General features: G+C 36.8%; 1 protein-coding gene across 2 annotated transcripts in view; it reads left to right on the plus strand.

Moving 5' to 3' along the window:
* Positions 1-15,529, plus strand: part of ankrd10b (ankyrin repeat domain 10b) — a 31,952-nt gene extending 16,423 nt beyond the window's left edge. Inside the window, exons 4-6 of one of the 2 annotated variants that reach the window (XM_079881663.1) lie at positions 8,402-8,652; positions 12,873-12,962; positions 14,908-15,529. In XM_079881663.1, the coding sequence (XP_079737789.1) occupies positions 8,402-8,652; positions 12,873-12,962; positions 14,908-15,209 (643 nt within the window). In that variant the 3' untranslated portion in view covers positions 15,210-15,529. The remainder of the gene's footprint in view (positions 1-8,401; positions 8,653-12,872; positions 12,963-14,907) is intronic. The other variant, XM_079881664.1, reaches the window with a different exon arrangement.
* Positions 15,530-15,688: the final 159 nt, after the last annotated feature.

Raw genomic sequence — 15,688 nt, forward strand, 5'->3', positions numbered from 1 at the left:
AAATGGCAGTCCTGGCAGGTCTAATGTGTATATAAACCTATTTGACTTTTTATGTAAGAAAATTGCTTAAAGTTAAAGGAATTGTTTGCCCAAAAATTTAAATTGTCATCAATTACCCACTCATGTTATTCCAAACCTATTTGACTTTTGTTAATCTTCGAAACGACATTTAATGAAAACTGAATGATTTATATCCCTCCATTGAAAGTTTATTCCACCAACAATTCAAAAGGTCCTAAAGAGATTGGAAAAGCAATCCATATGACATAGAAGTCTTCTGAAGAGACATGATTGCATTATGCAATGAACAGATTTAATGTAGGCTTTTATTCACATAAACATTGAACAATGCACATACAATAGAGCACATCAAACATGGTAAACCGAAGCTCAACCGAACTTGTTTGATTCATGAGAATAAATCTTGTTGGTTCTTATGCCTCAAGCAAGCACGTTTGAGCTTCTGTTTGCTATACCACTTGATGAACTCTTTGTTTGTTGGTTGAGCGTCAAAGTTTTGGTGTAATGGACTTTCAATGGAGTGACAGAAATCTCTTAGGTTTAATTAAAATTTCTTCATTTTGTGCTTCGAAGATAAATGAAAGGTTTGTAACGATATGAGGGTGTGTAAATTATGACAGAACTTTAATTTCTGGGTGAACAAACCCGTAATGTGCAACTCCTTAGTTTTAATTAAAATGATTAAATATACATGCATTAAAATCAACCGAATCAATAAGCAGTGCAGGGACCAGTAAGTACCATCTCAATAGCATATCATAAAGAAAATTCCTTAATTAAAAGTTCAAGTGTGGGTATATGCAGGTTGGAGTAATGGGCGTGCCGAAAGGTCTTTTCAATTGGTTGCTTAAGCTGTTAGGGTGTGGGGTAAGTTTAGGGGTTAGTTTCTGTTGTAGCATTGTTACCTTTCAGCATGCCCATTACGACCCTGTCTCTAAAAGTTAGCCAGCATAAGTAAATCAGTATGTCAAGGATTTGCTGTTCGTTACCACCGCTTCCGTGTCCAAGTTTTAACATGTCTTGTGTGAAAAGTACCTGGACACATGACCGGTGGCAAAACTGCAAGAAAAGCTTGACCTGCATCTATACATTATTTAAGGGTGTTCTATTTGTTATTGTAAAGTTTAATTCAAAATGGGTTTCCTTTAAACCGGTATAAAATACACTGCCCAGGGGAAAAAGTCACTCCTTGGATTTAAATAGGCAAAAGCTTAAGAGTTTATGACCGGATCATTATTGCAGAGATTATGTTTCTACCATGTTATATGTTTGGCAACAGGTCTTTTAACCCTAATTGATGCAGAGTGTAGCTTTTCATTTCTTAAACAACCATGTAGGAAGACACATCATGGCCATATTCCAGGATGACAATGTCAAGATTCACCAGGCTCAAATTGTGAAAGAGTAGTTGGGAGGAGCGTGAAGAATTATTTTCACGAATGAATTGGCACCTTTGAGTCCAGACCTTAAATTCATTGAAAGTCTTTGGGATGACAACATTAATTTACATCAAGATGTGCACCAATTTTTGGTCAAGATCTTGTATCGACAATGCAAGAGTCTAGCACTCTATAAAGTCTACTCTAGCACAACCCAAAGACTTTCAATGAATTTAAGGTCTGAATTTAAGATCACAGCAATAAGGATCCAGTCATAGACTATATAAATTATTTGCCTATTCAAATCCAGTCAGCGACTATTTTTTGGCCGGGGCAGTGTATTTCAGTAGGCTATTTTCCCTCATAACCGGTAGTATAACAATCCAATAAGCGAGCCTAATTGTTATGCCAAAATACTCCTTCACATTTCTCGTCTTCCGAGTGGACATTACTGATTTTCCCCCCACTCCAGATATGCAATAAATAATGTATCATTTTAAAATGTAACATTAATATGACAGTACTTTGAACATGGGCTTTGTAACAACATAAAGCAAAACATAAATGTGCAAAAAAAAGATTTAATGTATACTACTAGTATTTCCAATGTCGACTTGGCAGCATCATCGTTTAGTCGACAAGTCTTGCACATCCCTACTGAAAATCATGAAAAATTGTGAAGGTATTTGTGAATCCAATCCAGACATTTAGCAAAACGCCATTTGAGGTACTAAATTGAATGAGAAGGCCACCAGAATACATCTGTGGCAATAAACCATCTTAGTTACATATTTAAGAGGCTAATACAAGCAATTTGTGAACTACGACAAAATTATAAGCAATAGGTTAGATTTAGAGTAATCCAATATATTGATTATTATTTAAAGGAACACTCCACCGTTTTTTCATATTAATCTGTGTTATTCCCTTAACTAAGACGAGTTGATACATACCTCTCTCGTCTCAGTGCGTGCACTCAATCGCTCTGGTGCGCGGCGACACTTTGATAGCACTTAGCTTAGCCCAGTTCATTCATTAGGGTCCAAACAGAGATGAAGTTAGAAGCGACCAAACACCTCCACGTTTTCCCTATTTAAATACAGTTACACGAGTAGTTACACGACCAAGTATGGTGACACAAAATAAAATGTGGCGCTTTTCTAAGCGGGTAAAAAGGATAACTATAATGTATGGCGGAATAGCACTTGGGAGCACTTCGACTCAGCGCAGTAAAAAGTCACGTTGGTTCTAATGACAGAAGTGAGAGGGAGAGGATTTTTCAGGAGTGACTTTTTACTGCGCTGAGTCGAAGTGCTCCCAAGTGCTATTCCCCTATACATTATAGTTATCCTTTTTACCCGCTTAGAAAAGCGGCACGTTTTATTTTGTGTCACCATACTTGGTCGTGTAACTACTCATGTAACTGTATTTAAATAGGGAAAACGTGGAGGTGTTTGGTCGCTTCTAACTTCATCTCTGTTTGGACCCTAATGAATGAACTGGGCTAAGCTAAGTGCTATCAAAGTGTCGCCACGCACCAGAGCGATTGAGTGCACGCACTGAGACGAGAGAGGTATGTATCAACTCGTCTTAGTTAAGGGAATAACAGAGTTTAATATGAAAAAACGGTGGAGTGTTCCTTTAAAACCTCAAGAATGTTTGACATATCTGCGTGTCTATTTATGAATATATGCATGTATCTGAACACAGTCTTCGGACAGTCTTTGTAAATTAGTGTTTGATATTGTCAGAGAGGTTCTATATTGTCGGTTAAAATAGCTGTTAAAGGGGTGGTTCAGGATTTTGGACATCGGACCTCATTTCCAAGTTAGCCTGGGTGTTATTTATCAGTGGAGACAGTTTTCAACATTTTTCATCCAGTCCTTGCAGTTGCATAGTTCGCCGGTGCTAGGCTAGCGCGAGTCAACGGTATCTGTTAGCCTGCCATTAAAAACAGTGTTACCCACTCCACAGTACACCAAAAGCAAATAAATTATAACGCCAGACTACCGATGTAAATGTCTGTTGAGAGAATAATGTTAGAAATCAAACTACTCTTGCATGATCGCATTACATTTACAGGAACTAGTTTCTCAGCTGTGGCGGAATTTTACTTTGCTCCGGTTAGTAGTACTGCGCCTAAAAGTAAACACAGAACAGAAGCGCACTACAGTCGGGACGTCTAGCTAGCTAGTAGTAACCTTGAACTCCTGATGTTCTGTCCCGGTTCTCTACAGCATCTCCAGCTGCTGTTGTCTCTACAGACATTATTTCTCTTTCTGCCCTTTTAGCATCCATCTCGATTAGTTCTTCGTCTGTGTATTCCGGCTCATTTTTGCTGAATAACACACGTTCCTCGTCTTCATCGTCTCCAAAGTCCGAAACATTGGCATGACTTTCAAACGTGACCATAGTCCTATGTCTTGTTGATTTCTTCATTAAATATAATATGAGTGTCAGCGGCAGGTAAATACACTTGCGTGATTGTCATGTGGACCGGCTCTCTCGGTTGCCTAGGTAACTTAACATCACTCCGCCGCTGCTGTAGACTGTCCTAATAAATACAGGGAACAAAGTTTAACTATTGCAATGCGATGAAAGGGTAGTTAGATTTCTAACATTATTCTCTCAACAGACATTTACATCGGTAGTCTGGCGTTATAATTTATTTGCTTTTGGTGTACTGTGGAGTGGGTAAAACTGTTTTTAATGGCAGGCTAGCAGATACCGTTGACTCGCACTAGCCTAGCACCGGCGAACTATGCAACTGGATGAAAAATGTTGAAAACTGTCTCCACTGATAAATAACACCCAGGCTAACTTGGAAATGAGGTCCGATGTCCAAAATCCTGAACCACCCCTTTAAAGTGATTGCTCACCCAAAAATGAAAATTATGTAATTTACTCAATCCTCAAGTTGCTCCAAACCAGTATTCATTTCGTTCTTCTGCTGAATGCAAAAGAAGGTATTTAGAAGAATGTCAGTAACCAAGCAGTTGATGGACCCCCATTGACTTTCATAGTATGGAGAAAAAAAAATGCTATGGAAGTCAGTGGGGGTCCATCAACTGTTTGGCTACCCATATTCTTCAAAATATCTTATTTTGTGTTCAGCAGAAGAAAGAAATGAATACCAGTTTAGAACAACTTGAGGGTGAGTAAATGATGGCAGAGTTTTATTTTTGGGTGAACTTTGAATTCACCTAAATCTGATTAGTAGAGAAAAAATGGTTACGTATTTGCAAGTGCATAGTTTAATGCAATAGCATAACGAGCATAAACAAAACGTTGACAGCAGTTTACAAAAAAATTGCCAGATATTAGCATGTTCAGTTGCTAATAATTCTTTCATTAACGGTTTCATAAACTGTTGGCATCACATTTTCTTGTTTACTGCCACATAATGGGAAATTACCTAACTTGGCCATTTCGAGACTGAATCTTATATTCTGTACTCACAGAATGAGAGGGGATTCTGAAAACCATAGTGTAATCAAATTACTGCAAAGTTTGGCCCAAACACTAAAATGTCTCCGTTCAAAAAGGAAAATAAATATACATAACTTATTGTATTAACTGCCACACTTCTAATTACATTTATTTCAATTCCAAATAATAAGAACTCAAGCAGCAGTGAGGAAACTAAATGAAAATCAGAGCAAATGAATAACAGGTTTTCTGTTCATGTATCTTTCACATTTACATTAACTGAAATGACCTCTAATTAAAGGTACCAGAAATCTGATGTAACTCTGTCAACATTGTGGACAATATATAAACAAAACACCAAACCGTTTTCAGAAAATTTGGCTTTCTAAACTGAACTGGCACTTAGGTTCCGGGATCTAATTTGGGGGACTTTACGCAAGAAAATTACACCCATTTCTTTTTTTTTTAGTAACATTATATTATCTGTGATCTACAATTGAGTTGTTTGCTGCAGCAATAGCTCAAAAACCTTTCACCGCCGTAGCAAGGGTAGACATCTTGCAACCATCAAAGTAAAATGTAGCCTACTATTTCAGATTACATGATACGTTTCTCATTTGTTTAAGTGATGTTTAACAATGGGATTTGTCATATATTGGCAATATGAATGTAAAATATAAATAACTATTGAGGTCATAAAAGCAGCAAAAGAAACTATTCCAAATTAATCTGAGTTGTATTTTATGTTCAAGTCACAGATTTGGGCCAATAAACAGCAGTGGATAAATTTGAACTATTAAGCTGTTGTCCACATGATCATTGTGTTTGTGTTGGTAATTATTTCAGATTTCTTGCACCTAAGAGGTTCATTTCCAATTGAGACCTGCCAGGATGGCCACACACCTTCTGAACTATTTGTTACAAATGTCTTTTTGACATCAGAACTTCCGAGAAGCATTCATATTTTTCTTCAGATTTGGGTAGGAATAATTGGGGAGGGTCTGTTCAATGGAAATTGTTTTAATTTTACTTTATTTGCTGGAAACTGTATTTTATTTTTAGATGTATGATTTGAAAAATGTTTTATGTGTTGGAATGAATGTGGGTGTGTGGACTGTGATATAGTTAGATATTTAAAAAAAAAAAAAAACATGTTCTAATGAATATTATGATGATTGTTTTATAATGAATCCATGAATGAACAAAACTTTTTCTTAAAGCCACAAGCAAACCCCTTACTTCATGTATGTAACTCAGTGGTAGCGCATACAGGACATCAGTTAAAATGGATAAAGTGAATTTAATTGTTACCTAATGATTATTTGCGCAATCTAACATTTAATATTAAACATATTATAATGTAACAATGCGTACTTTAAAATATTTATGAAATGCTTTCTTTTGCACAAATTCCACACAGGTTCAGATTCATGAAAATGATATATAGGGTTTTGGAGACTGCCAGCATTTTCCTTCCTCTTTCCAATCAAATACCAAGGTCTTGGCACCTAAGCATCATGTCCTCCTCACTCACAGTGATTTGCTTGTCCTTCAGACTTTTTGTTTCCTCACGGTACATTGCTATTGATGTGCTAAAAGATCTTGGACCGTTTTGGAGGCAGACCAACAGTACACATTTTCAGACTCTTCCTAATCAAACACAATTCAGAACATAAGCTTGTTGGTAGAGACTTAAAACAGAGATGCCCTTTATTTGAATATGCCTAGCCTAATTCTGTACTTTACAGTTGGGAAATAACAGTACATAAGTAGTATATCTGAATTCATAATTTTCATAAAACGGTAAGTGTAAAGTACCCAGATTACCTACTACCAAGGTTCTGAAGTGCACATCTGATGGACACTTTAATGTCCCATGAGACCACAAGATAGGTGTTGTGAATGGAAGTGAAGCAACGTAACTGGTGCTGTAGGTCACAAGAACTGTGCAGATGTAGTATGTCCGGACTTCATTCATCCAATTTTTTCCTAACCTTGGAGGCTCCGCCCAAGTCGCTCCTGAAATGGATGGTAAGGGATATATCCAAAATGTGTTCTGTTTGTGTACCTATAGCAAAAGGGTTGGAAAACATTGATTTAGGTTATGCTTTTCTGCAATAGATTCAGTAAAATGTTCTTGATGGGTCCTTAATGCAATGTGGAATGATGTCTTGTAGGTATAAATTGCTCTTATCCCCAGTCAATTTAAATGTAGTAAAGGTAACAAATCTTGCGTCTAGTCCTAGCTTCGATGTTACATGTAATATGAATAAAGAGTGGAGCAAAAGCTGGCAGTCACTCAAACCCCAAACAGATACACACATTTGCTTATAAGAGATAACAATACACAAATTAGTGACATTAAACAAATTATCGGTGTCTGATATAAATTGGTTTGGATTGTCTGAGGCTAGTCTGTGTGTATACAGTGTTCTGCGCTACCAAGAGTGACATTTCTGTATTCTCACTGCATTCAGGATAGAAGTGTTAACTGGAGCCCCAGGGGTAAGTGTGAACACTGTTATTTTGCCCTTGATTTTGTTCATTCATGTATTCTGGTTCTTCACTGCAATAGAAAATGACTGTGTTGATGCCAAATGCACACTCTCAATCCTTTCTTGTTGTCATGTCTAATTTTAAATGGGATTGCATCTCACATTACCCTTTTAATGCTTTACGGTATCAGCGTTCACCATTTGATCAAATCTTCCTCTTGATGAAGCCAGGATGCTTTTCTCTTTAACTTGCTGTCTTTGAGTGTTTAAAGAAGAATTTCCTGACCAGGTCTTATTCCCCTTGTCGCTTCCAAGCTGTCCTTTTTCAGCCATGCAAATGAAGATTCAACCACCATTAAAATCTCTTTAAGGGACAAGTCTCTCTCTCTCTCTCTCTCTCTCTTTTTATCAGAAGATGGATTGCCATGATATTTTTATTCAGCTTTCCAGGCCACTTATTACAGATTCAAGAAGACTTGTTCTGACTTTGTACGTCTACATTTCTATCTACAGTTATTTCATCTTCATTGCAACTTCTTTACTATGTTTATTAATTGCATTAATAAACAATAGCATTATTTCCTTTTCTCTACTTTTAAATGAATCATCTGTCCAGTTCATCTCTTGCGTTGAAGAGAATTCTTGGAAAATTTAATTTAGCAGTGCCAAACTCCCCTTGCCAGTCAATCTTGTGGAAATAATCTCTCCACTTGTGCAAATTTGCCATTGACAGATATTTACCATTGACTGGTGTAATTGAATTATGGTTATTTATATATTTTTTTTTTTTTCATGTTCTTGTCTACTTGTGTATGCTTCAATGGTTTTTCATTTTCTATTGCAGTTGAGAAGTCACAACATTATAAATGTCTTTAAATTATATACATTTTCAATGATTTGTCAATTATTTTATTTATTTTTTACCTTGATTAAAGAACATATATGTCAGAAATAAAATAGGATATGAAATGCAGAAAGGGACAGTGTGTGTGTGTGTGCGTGTGTGTTTGTATGAGTGGTTTACAAACATTTGCCATAGTGCAGCAGTGTTAACACGCTAATTTTATCATTGCGCAGCATGAGGAACGCTAGTGGACTGACCGCAGCTGACCTAGCCCATGCCCAGGGCTTTCAAGAGTGTGCCCAGCTGCTTTCCAATGCCCAGAACCAGCAGCTCAGTCAGCTTAACGGGTTCTCAACCAATGGCTCTGTGTGCTTTGGGGACCGCAAGCTAAGCCAAGAGCGGAGCACCCTTAATGGGGTTCCCAGCCGAAAGAGGTCTCTTGATTGCATGGAGTCCAATCACATTAAAAAGGCCAGAACAGATGGTAAGTATTGACTGAATATTTCAAAGATTCAAAATTCAAGCGAATTTACAATTCAAGTGCAAGGAGATGCTAGACTGGGTAAACCCAGTCTGATCTGCCGACGATTTGATTTCGCCCTGCAGCTCAGGCTGGAAACCTGTACATTCTTCTATACTGCTTCTGTTACAAATTTGCGGGGACCAATCACAAACAGGCTTATCCACCTGGCGCGCTATTGGCGGGTTTAATCCAATCCAATTCCTTTTAACCTGTCGACGATGCTCAATGGCTTCTTTAGTTTAGCAAACAAATCGCTCGAGTGGGTGTAAATACGTACGTCACCCGGATCGTTGGTCTGATTGGTCGAAGGACTATCCAATTGCGTACAGAGTCATTTGAGCTATGCCCGTTGATCATGCCTCTTGTCCGCGGATCCTTAAAGTCTTAAATTAGATTTTTCAAATTTAAAGCTGCACTGTGTAACTTTTTTAGTTGATTCTTAGCAAAAAACACTTAGTTCTTTCAAAAATATATGTGCTCATTAATGTATATTTACTTCTTTCAAGTAATAAAGTATTCTCTTAAGTTTATAATCTGCCATTGAAAGTACATACGGGTGAGGGGTTCGAATGCCGATCGCCATGTTGCCCCTCCATCTTGAAACTACATTAGCCAAAGAGGGACATACCTGTAAATTCAAGCTTCGCCTTTCGCGCTTTACACTCAGTGACACAGAGACGAATGCGAGGGGGAGATTACTCGCGAGCTTGCGAGTGCCGGCAGATTTGAAAGATAGTGTGGTGTGTGTGTGTGTGTGTGTGCGCGTGCGTGCGTACTCACACTTGAAAGAGAGAATTAAAACGTCAACGCGACAGACAAATCAGCAAGACCATAGTCAATATTGGAGTAACTTTTCCCAGATGGAAAGAGCTCATGAGGAGAAAAGATTTTAAAACGGACGCCGAGGTTGCCTGCTTCTTCTCGTAATTCAGCCTGTTGTAATTCATTTGTGTAAATTCGAAGTTTTATAGTTGCTTGTCTAACCATAGCATGTTTGTGCATAACGCCAGAACGACCTCTAGTATAACTTCATCCTCGTGTCAATGGTGAAAAAGTATTGTTTACCTTGTAACATAAATCTGTGCTGCGACGGATCACAGGTGATGAATAGTTTTAAAGGCGCAATTTTTTAAGCTATATAAAAACAAGGACAAGGTAAATTTTAGTTATTTTTAATTGCTTTTACTTTGTACACATTGTAACGTTAGCCTAATCTGATTATGCTGGGATAGCCGATTCCAAGGGTGACGTTTACCTCCTGACATCTGTCCTGTAGTTTTATTCATTTTAGACGTATTGTTTATTATTGTCATGGACGAAGTGATAACTGGAAGCCATGTTAATCTTGGAATAATACGGCCACCGTAGGAGTGAAAACGCCCTCGGAATTGAGAGGAACAGAAACAAATATTCACTGGGTAGTCATATACAATTTCACCGCTAGATGGGGGTAAAAATCACACAGTGTAGCTTTAAGGCCATAAAAAGTCTTAGTCTTATTTTTACTTATGAAAGGTCTTACATTTTCGATGGCAATTTGACTTAGACATATTTAAATTTTTTCCAAATTAGAACCATCTAATTGGCGTACTTTTTTATTTATTATTCTTTCTTTGTGGATTTGCTTGTTTGCGTGACATTTCGCGTCACGTTCGCGGCAGCATTACTTCCGTCTCCTGCACGCTAAACAGGAGGAGAGAAGGAGAAGCAAGTTGGTAAAATGTCAGTTGTTCCCAAATGAGTTTTTGTCTTATATTTATATCATATTAGGTTGTTATCATAGGCCTACAATATCACATCAGCAAGAGTTCTGTTTTCCCTTGCACAATTGCAAATGTGATATTTATTTTATATAACAGTTAAATTAACAATCAATTAACATTGTGAGTTACATTTTTATAAACAATATTGTCAATATTGTTTGTTTTCCCTTTATTTCGCTGACGAGAATTTCAAAATAAAGCCATAGCAGAGTCTCAATGCAACAGACAGCGATGATTTTTTTAATGGAATCCGTGTTTTGAACGAATCAATTTAATGATTCAATGAACAATCACTTGCTTCTTTCAATGATTTTTTTTTTTAATGGAATCCGTGTTTTGAACGAATCAATTTAATGATTCAATGAACAATCACTTGCTTCTTTCCCAAATGAATCAGCCATTTGAACAAATCGGTTGAATGAATGACTCCCTCAACTCACTTATTAAGACAGTGACTTGCCACCACCTACTGGCAGTTTTAGTTTCACATTTAAAGTACCCTTTAATTAGAACGTTAAAATTAGAAATCAGTTCATATTTAACAATCTCATAGCTTTATTTATGCAATTGTAAATGCAGTGTAAATATATTAATGCCAGATCTGATGCCACTTCTGTGTCACCTCTGCACTGCAAAGATGGATTTTGATTTAATGATTTAATTATTCTAATAGAATTTAATTTGAATGTTAGAATTTGACATAAAAGGTGATGCATACTGTACATCTACAAATGTCCATATATAGGTGAAAATGCCCCTGGAAATCAATTTAAGATGGCAAATATTACCCCTTAATAAAAAAAATTAATTTCTGTCACTGCTGTGAACTGACCTCTGCATAGAATATGAAAAATATGAATATCTTCGTCAGTCAGCCGTCAACAACAGGCCTAAACCAGCCATGGCACCAAGCACAGAAAATATTATCTAATTATTATCAACAAAACTTTGAATATATCGAGACATATTTTGTCAATATTGCACAGGGCATTATGCAATATTGCATTAGGGCATGGTATTAATTTTGATTTCTTCGGGTCTTAAAAAGGTCTTAAAAAGCCTTAAATATGACTTTAAAAAGTGTGCAGAAACCCTGAATGTTCAATCTTAAAAGATTGAGCTTGGTCTGGTGATAGCCAGAATAAGGAGATGCAACACAAAACTCAATTTGGTATTTAGAGTACTTAATCACCGAATTGACAGAATTCTCTTTTGTTTCTCCTTACACTTGAGTGGACAAATACACACAAAATGACAAAATACCCATTGTGTCACGTATCCTCATTAACAGTTGATTATGGCTACGTTCAGACTGTCAGTCCAAATCCGATTTTTGTGCATATCCGATTGAAATCCGATCAGATTTAGCACTTGTGAACGGCAAAAGAAATCACATTAAAAGGTTTTTTTTTTTTTTTTTTTTTTTAAAGCTACGTCAATATGCGGTTTAAAATCCTATTCAAATTGCATTTCTCGAAATACGTTTCAGTCTGACTGCTCTGATAGGATTTCGCGTGGTTTATGTGACTTTCTCACGCAGCATAAAACGTAACCGTCAGACATTGTTATAGGAAACATGTTGAAAATCGCTGCCGAAACAAGTTTGTGTTGTTGCAAAGTGCCGGATGAGCTGAAAATGACAATATAACTGAGACATATTTTGAAACCGGCAGAGATGACAACGTGGAAAAAAGCAGTGCATACCAGCCTCCTCCGGATCTACCATGGCCTCAGATGATGCATGGTCCAGCGCAGCGGCTACACATTTCCATGTTGTAAAATTTAAATAAGACATCTCTTTTGCAAACCCCTCCATGTTGCGGTTGTTGTTGTTGTTTTTGGCGGATGCCTACCAACGCAATATCATTGCCATAGAAACCAATGCAGATATTTTGGAAAACGAAAGCCACAAATCGGATCTGAACAGTTGCGATACACAGTGTGGACATCAATAATTTTAGATCAGATTTCAATCGGATACACATAATTTGGACTGACAGTCTGAACGTAGCCCAAGTTTTAAGTAAGTGTAAACAGTTGAGAAAGAAATCAGGTTTGTATCATCATTATATTAAGTGCATTCGATATTAAAGGCTGCTGTCTGTATCATTATCATTAGCTTTAACAAGGATTAATCAGTTCACTTGTCTTTAATGTTTGAACTTTATATTAGTTAGGCTCGTTTTTGATATTGTATTGAAATTGGAATCGAGAATTGTGAAATTTTGGTGTCATAAGCTTATTATAATACAAGGTTACATGGGTCGAAAACAATAACTACTTTTTTGACAGGGCAGGTAAAAACCCAATCGAGTCTATACAATAAAATTCTTCTCGTGAAACCCTGCATTTGGTCCTAAAGCAAAATCATTGGACTGTCATCACCGCATGTTAATGCCTCAACATGTGTCATTGCAGATCTCGGTTATCAGCCAATAAACGGATCCAGCGGAAAGGACCAGATGGAGAGCATGCACATGGAGTTTGGCCCACCACTGAGTACCACAGGTGGGAACCGACTCTTAAATGGATCCTTGCCTTTGGCGTCCAATGGCTACATGAGTCCAGAGCAAGACAGGGGGGTCCACATGGAGAGCTCATCCTCAAGTGGACCTTCAATCCACAAAGAGTTGGAGGTCTTCACCGTGACCTCCATGCAGATACCATGTCGTTGCACTAATTCCTATGCCTATTTGTAGGGGCATTTGCCTTGCGTCATTTAAACTCTTTTGGTGATGTGTGTCTGGGAGGGAAAATAATTTAATTTGGCACACATCACATGTATAAAACATTTGATCATAAGTTACTCGCACCACCCCGTCCTTTTAACTTTTGGTGGTATGCACTTTGTTTTAAACTAAAATGGAGAAATGATTTTGCTGAGTAGGAGCAAATTGAGTTTTGTTTTGCACAATGACTTCCTTGAATGCCATTTTAATTTTGAATCCAAAGCGTTCCAAGAACAATTAAAATATTCAGATACTTGTCCTTCTCTCTAAAGTGGTTTCATTTTGTTATGAGGCTTTTTTTTAATGCCCTGAAAACGATACTTGGAAAGTTTGTCAATGTTATTTTCTCTTCAGTCTTAGTACGATACTGATTGACAGCTTTTGCTGTGAATTTATATTTTCCCTGCCAAGTTCCTGCCCTTGAGTTTTGTAATGTTGTTGGATTTTGGTTCAGGCTGTTGGGTAATACTTTTGATATGAGTGGCCCATATTATTTTCCTGTAAAGTAGTAAGAAGAAAAAAAACTAATTCCTGGTGAATGCATTTTTTTCAATGTTTGAAACATGAAATATTGTGCATTTTATTTTCAATCTTTTTTTTTTTTTTCTTTATTTCTTGAACTTTTAATTATCTTGTTATGCCAAAGCATATCTTTTCATGAATGTATAGAGAACATCCATGGACCTTCGCTGTGCAGCTTTCATGCGTGTGTTCTTGTTTGGAGGTTAAGGTGCTATTCAGTCACTTCTTAGACCTTAGACTATTTTACTATATTAGATTGTTGTTCTCTTTCTTTCTGTTGCTGTTATTGCAAAATCTGTCGAAGAGGGTCTTTCTCGTTAGATTTATTCAGTCTCAAGTGTTTATCAGTCAGGTTACTGTACGAGGCTTTTTTTTTTCCCCAGCTAATGTTTTGCATAGAATTTCAGTGTAGAAAATATTTGCTAAACTGATTTCGTATGATAGTAGCTATTAATTGAGAAAAAGTTGGTTATTTGATTACATTGTACTTTATATAAATTCATATAAAAATTGTCATATTTCACACAGAACAAATGGCAGAAATGTAGAACTGCATTATAGACTAACGCATGATTTCCTACTGAAACTATTCTGAATTACAAAGGGACGTCTGACTGTAAGTGCTCATTTAAACATGAGATTGAGATGGAAAATATTGTTCATGTGTGGATGCCTAAGATTGATGCAAATGTAATTTCTATATTCATTAAATGTTCTGTCATTTAACAATCATCATTGACTCTTGGGTTTGTACTTTATTAGAACTTATTAAAATAGAAGCCACGTGCATGGTCATTTGATACCCTTTTTCGTAGATTATAATCCAGTGGTTTGCACTTTCCAACTTTGCTGCTTCCACACTTAACATAAATGAGATTAAGATTCAATCCCTGTTATTTAATATTGAATACTGAATATTGAATATTCATATGGCAAAATGTTTAAGGTTGCAGCGACTTGATGCAGGACTTTAATCTCGGGTTCAAATGTTCAGATGTAATCATGCTATGTAAACCAAACTGGATGTGATTTTGAAAACCCTAAACTGAACGATCTACAGAGTACCCCTGAAATGTCCACTAAAGAACATTAACGATGCAGAATTCAGTTTGGATCAAAGTCGAAATTGTTGTGCAAAACAAAAACATTCAGTTCAGATTTGAATGTTAATGAGATTATAATTCATTTGTTCTCTTTGACAGCAGGACTTCCTTTAAATGGGCGCTGCCATCCTGTGCAGCACCTCAATGGTGGTGACCTGACGCGTGGGAACGTAAATGGGAATTCAACCGAGGTTGAGAACTGTGATCATATTGGGAATGTGGGTGTTTCTTTACATCTTGGTTACTTTGACAAAGGCCTTCCCTTTGGGCATCAAAATGGAGATACAGCTGAGAACATGGAGGACGAAAGCAGTCAGATAGAGCACCGCAAGTCAGTCAGTGTAGAGGAGCAGTATGACCACATCACCTTCAACACCATGCACCTCTATCATGGTTGTTAGGATGTCCCATCCGGACTCATATGCCTTTATATATCCATAGAGAATGTGCTGAATTGCTATACGTCCATGTACTTTTACAGAGTCACTCGATTTGTATTTATGTTGTAAAAAATGTTTTTGTTTTTTTATTATTATTTTCTAATTTTGGCCATTTAATTCAGTTGAAGAATCCCAGAAGCTGTTAATTTGTATGCATTGTTGTTTGTAAGAACATTTATTGTATTAATTGTGCCTACATATAAAACGTAATTGTTTACTGCCAGCATTTTCTTACATAGTAGCTGTATACTGTATGAATAAAATGGTTGATGAATTGACTGAATCATGAATCAATTTCCACCCTCGACCATTTTTACATTTGTAACCTCTTGTAGTATGTAGAGCTTGTAAGATATGTTGGTGTTCACTGGTTTTACTGACCTGTATAATTTTGGTTATTTTTATACTATAGTTAACACACTTCTAAACTCAAACGGCCC

The sequence above is a fragment of the Squalius cephalus genome, assembly GCF_949319135.1.
Source record: "Squalius cephalus genome assembly, chromosome: 9".
NCBI classification, from domain to species: domain Eukaryota; kingdom Metazoa; phylum Chordata; class Actinopteri; order Cypriniformes; family Leuciscidae; genus Squalius; species Squalius cephalus.